General features: G+C 32.9%; 1 protein-coding gene across 1 annotated transcript; it reads right to left on the minus strand.

Annotated features, from left to right (window-relative positions):
* Positions 1–851: 851 nt before the first annotated feature.
* On the minus strand, positions 852–3,348 carry LOC110627938 (microtubule-associated protein RP/EB family member 1C). The gene is made up of 6 exons (XM_021774351.2): positions 3,152–3,348; positions 2,912–3,067; positions 2,679–2,782; positions 1,693–1,912; positions 1,506–1,619; positions 852–1,399 (listed from the first exon to the last, which is right to left on the minus strand). The coding sequence occupies exons 1-6, from the start codon at positions 3,257–3,259 to the stop codon at positions 1,130–1,132; spliced, it is 972 nt and encodes a 323-aa protein (XP_021630043.1). The 5' UTR covers positions 3,260–3,348; the 3' UTR covers positions 852–1,129.
* Between the last annotated feature and the right edge of the window lie 780 nt (positions 3,349–4,128).

Consider the following 4,128-nt stretch of genomic DNA (forward strand, 5'->3'; position numbering starts at 1 on the left):
ATTATTTTTTTGATATTTTTATAATTTTACATATTAAAAATTTTTTTTTATTATAAATAGCTTGTTTTGATTGTTTGAAACTCACTTTTCAATATTTGAAAAATTTCAATAAAATTTTTTGATTTCTAATCTATCTATTTATCTATGTACATGTCTGTGCGTTTTTTTATTTTCGTAATACCATCTTCCGCTAAATAATTATCGATAGAAATGCATTCTTAACATATAATTATAAAAAATCCATTGATCATGAGATCAAAAAGAAAAAAAAAACTATCAATTGAGAAAATGAAATAAATGTGTGGAAAACAAAACGGTTATTCTTTATAATAATATTGTAAAACCGTAAGTTGATGCATGATCCTCAATTGTTTGAATTATCTTTATTCTCCAATCCTCAGCAATTAACTTTAGCCTTCTATTTGTATTTTTCTTGTTCAATCCATGCACAGAATGAACAAAATATGACTGAGTGGCAATAAACAGAAGTTCAGTACTAGATCTTCTCTCCCTCTCCTGCCCCATGTAAAATCGAGCCAGAGCAGATTCGGAAAAAAAACAAAAAAAAGTTCAAAGCGACGCAAATTTGCAAAAGATTGCTGTTGGAAGTGTAGAGAATGATTGTTAACTTAACATTCATCACTTGGACAGATTTATCTCGCATTGAGTTGAGGCACTAACCAAGAGTCTTATCCTAGATTAGTAATTATACAATCTATCAAGCAACTAAAATAACTTGCATTAACCATCTTAGGCTTAGTAGAAAAATGTCCAAAAATTATTTGCATCGATTGGAGCTGGGTTGTTAAAACAATAGGAAAAAACAGAACATATTAACAGTCAGAGCAGTAGCAGCCTGTTGAATCGCTCTAGAAAAATTTCATTCAAGGTTTCATTATACAAGGATAATATCAAGAATGTTGTCCAGCAAAATGGGGAGAAAATTAATGTTATTTCTTCTAAGTAGACAATAGGCCATAAAGAGATTTGCAAAACCATGCATGGGCCAAGTATTGGATCCATCACTTACGCAACATGAGAAGGCGAATGTATTGGAGCATGATATCTGACGAAAACTATTTTGTAATGCAGATGTAATTAGAAATACATCTTTAGATTGGACTTTAAATCAGTAAGTCATAAGAGGTGACCCACTGCAATGGACATCGGTAGCTTCAGAAAGCCTTTGCCTAGGCGACAATGCTGTGATGGCATCAACATCCAAGTTCACAATGTATTTTCGCTTCTGAGAATCAGTATTCATCTTTTCCTCTGACGAAACCTCAACAATTGGACTTAATGCTTCTTTCTGCTCATGGGATATCATGGCTTGAGCTTCTGCAACAACGGATGGATTATCATCTGTAGCGTACAGGATCTTTTTTATTGCTGCGACAACCTGTAGAGAAAAAACAATATATCACAGGTTAGCACTTTGTAATAGTCAGTTTAACAATACTATCTGCTTCTAATTTCTCCAAAGATGGTGAAGGAACGAACAGTACAGTTGAGTTTTCAATCTCAGGACACTGGCACAAAATCTCGATATCTCTCAGTTTTGCAAAGTAGAAGTCCCTCTCTTTCTCAAGACTATCCACTGACAACTTCAATTCTGTGATCTGCATATCAAGCAATATTAGCGTCTAGACAACTTCCTAAAAGAAGTGCATACATTTGTTCAATAATTTATACCTGTTCATCATACGCAGACGATAAACTAGGAGGTGGTTTTGAAGCCTTCACAGACTGATTTGTAGAGTTCACAGAGGACACATCATTCCTTCGAGCATTGTGGGAAGGCTGTGCTTTGGGGGCAGCTGCTGAACTCTTGGCTGAAGGTTGCGATGGTGGACATTTCTTGCTTGCTTCTTTTCCTCCCTTGCTTGCCTCCCTTCTTTCCAGTGGATTGTAACTGATCACCATAATACAGAAGTAAATCAACCAGACGTTATGTCTATTGGAGCGTAATTTGGAAAGGCCTAAATTATCTAGCCACTATTATTCAATCTATCAGAATTGTACACACAAGTAATATTAGAAATGAATTCAACAGAACTTCCATAAGGAGAATAGACAATTGTATACCGCGCTTTAAAGTTTCTAGCAGCAGGGAGAAAACTTTCTAGAAATTATGCAAATTTTGCAGTGAGAAATCCTTTCTGATCACAAAACTTGGAGGAAGAGAAATATACATGAAATTTTGGGATGGAAAACATATATAATAGTTGGATAAATGACAAGGAAAATAAGCCAAGTAAGGCACAGTTCAGACATTTCAAATTCCTAGAACTGAAAAACCGCAAATAGATGCTTCAAAATGATTAACCAATAAATTAAATCAAACGCTCTTTACAAGAAAAAATGCACAATCTGAAAGATGGTATGCTTTGAATGACAGAGAACAAGATTCTTCGACAGAGAGATGTTCTACACTTCCAGGACTGGTATTTCAAAATATTGCCACATATTAACAAAATGGATTGAACAAATCAACTGAATATAAATTGAAACAGTGGAAAAAATGAAACACAGTAACGAGAAACCCTACAAAGAAACAATAGGACTACTTTACATCTCAGTTAAGCAGATGATAATAAACCAAAAAAGGTTAAATACAATCACAATTAGCAAAAACAAAGTGGAAAAAAAGGTCGTTATGAGTAAAAAATGAAAATTACTTGAGAGCGCCTCCATTAACAGAATCGCAGTACCGCTTCATCCACTGCATGAACTCCAAGTTATCCAGCGGCCTTCCTTTTATCAGCTTGTTTACTTCAATGTGCTAAAAGTCCCAAAAAACACAGCCAAATTCCAAACCGATATAAAACAAAATACTCCACAAAAAAGTAATCGATGAACCTAAAAATTGAATTAGAAGGACAAAGAAAACCAGGAGCAGAGAAATCCAAACCTTCGTGATCTTGAGTTTGTTGAAGACATCTTGAAGAACCTTGTAATTCTGGATCATTTCGTATTCATTTTTGGCGTCGAAATTGACCTTGTGCATAGGCACGATCCCTGGATGAACCGAGTCCATCAACTGACAATGAACCGCACCGGTACAGGCCTAAATTGACAGAACCAGAACAAGTCATAAAGAAAACCTTCACCGAAACTGATAAACTAGGGCAAAAAAAGGAAAAGTAGAAACCTCTTCGACTTTGGAGAGATTGAGATGAAGAATGGAGTTGATCCACGAAAGGATCTCCGATCTGCCGACGAAATATGCCGAATCCATCATCCCGATATTCGTGGCCATGTCTGATTTCAGATTTTTCTGCTTCTGAATATAGGCTTCTAAATCTCTGCGAAGGTTTCCACTTAGAAGAGAGAGAGGGGGGAGAAATTTAAAATGTGAGCACTGAGAAGAGCGGGCACTTTTCAATTCAAAATTGTATACGCTAACTAGCCGTTGTCCTGTCCGCGTTATGCAAGTACAGGCTCGTTTAGGATAAGGGTTAGGGCCTAAAGTGAAGGCTCGCGGGTCCAATTCTACAATAGCCCAAAATTTTTTCTTTTTTTCTGGTCATACAACAGCGTAATATCAACTATTAAGCCTCTTTTATGAAAAATAATTTATATTTAGAATATTTTTTAATAAAAAATTTACTTTTATTTTTTAATTTTAATTTAAAAAATAAAATATATTAATAAATTTTTATAAAAGCGTAGAAAATAATTTTTTATTTTAAATTAAAAATTAAAAGAGTAAAACTTGAAATCTCTAAAATTTATTTAAATGTACTTACCACTAAATTAAATCTGTAAGTGCATCACAGCATTTTTTTAAGTGCTTTTTATTTTACAAGATATGAACTTTGTACAGTTTTATGGTAATAACTAAAAATTTTAATGTTGAATCATAAAATTTTAACTTTCAAATTTTGTGTATGCATAGCTAATTTTCAATTTAATTTTAATTAAAAATAAAATTTAACATATGCAATAATAATTTTTATTTTTTTATTTTTTTTAAATATAAATAAGCATTCATCTAACTAACTTAACTATATCATTCATGATTAACCGTTTACAAATTTTTAATTAGTTAAAACTCTTAATTATAAGAGTTGAAATCTCTAATTTTATCCTCTATTATTTTTGTTAAACTTTTTTTTTCTATAAAAA

The sequence above is a fragment of the Manihot esculenta genome, chromosome 12, assembly GCF_001659605.2.
Source record: "Manihot esculenta cultivar AM560-2 chromosome 12, M.esculenta_v8, whole genome shotgun sequence".
In the NCBI taxonomy this organism is placed as follows: domain Eukaryota; kingdom Viridiplantae; phylum Streptophyta; class Magnoliopsida; order Malpighiales; family Euphorbiaceae; genus Manihot; species Manihot esculenta.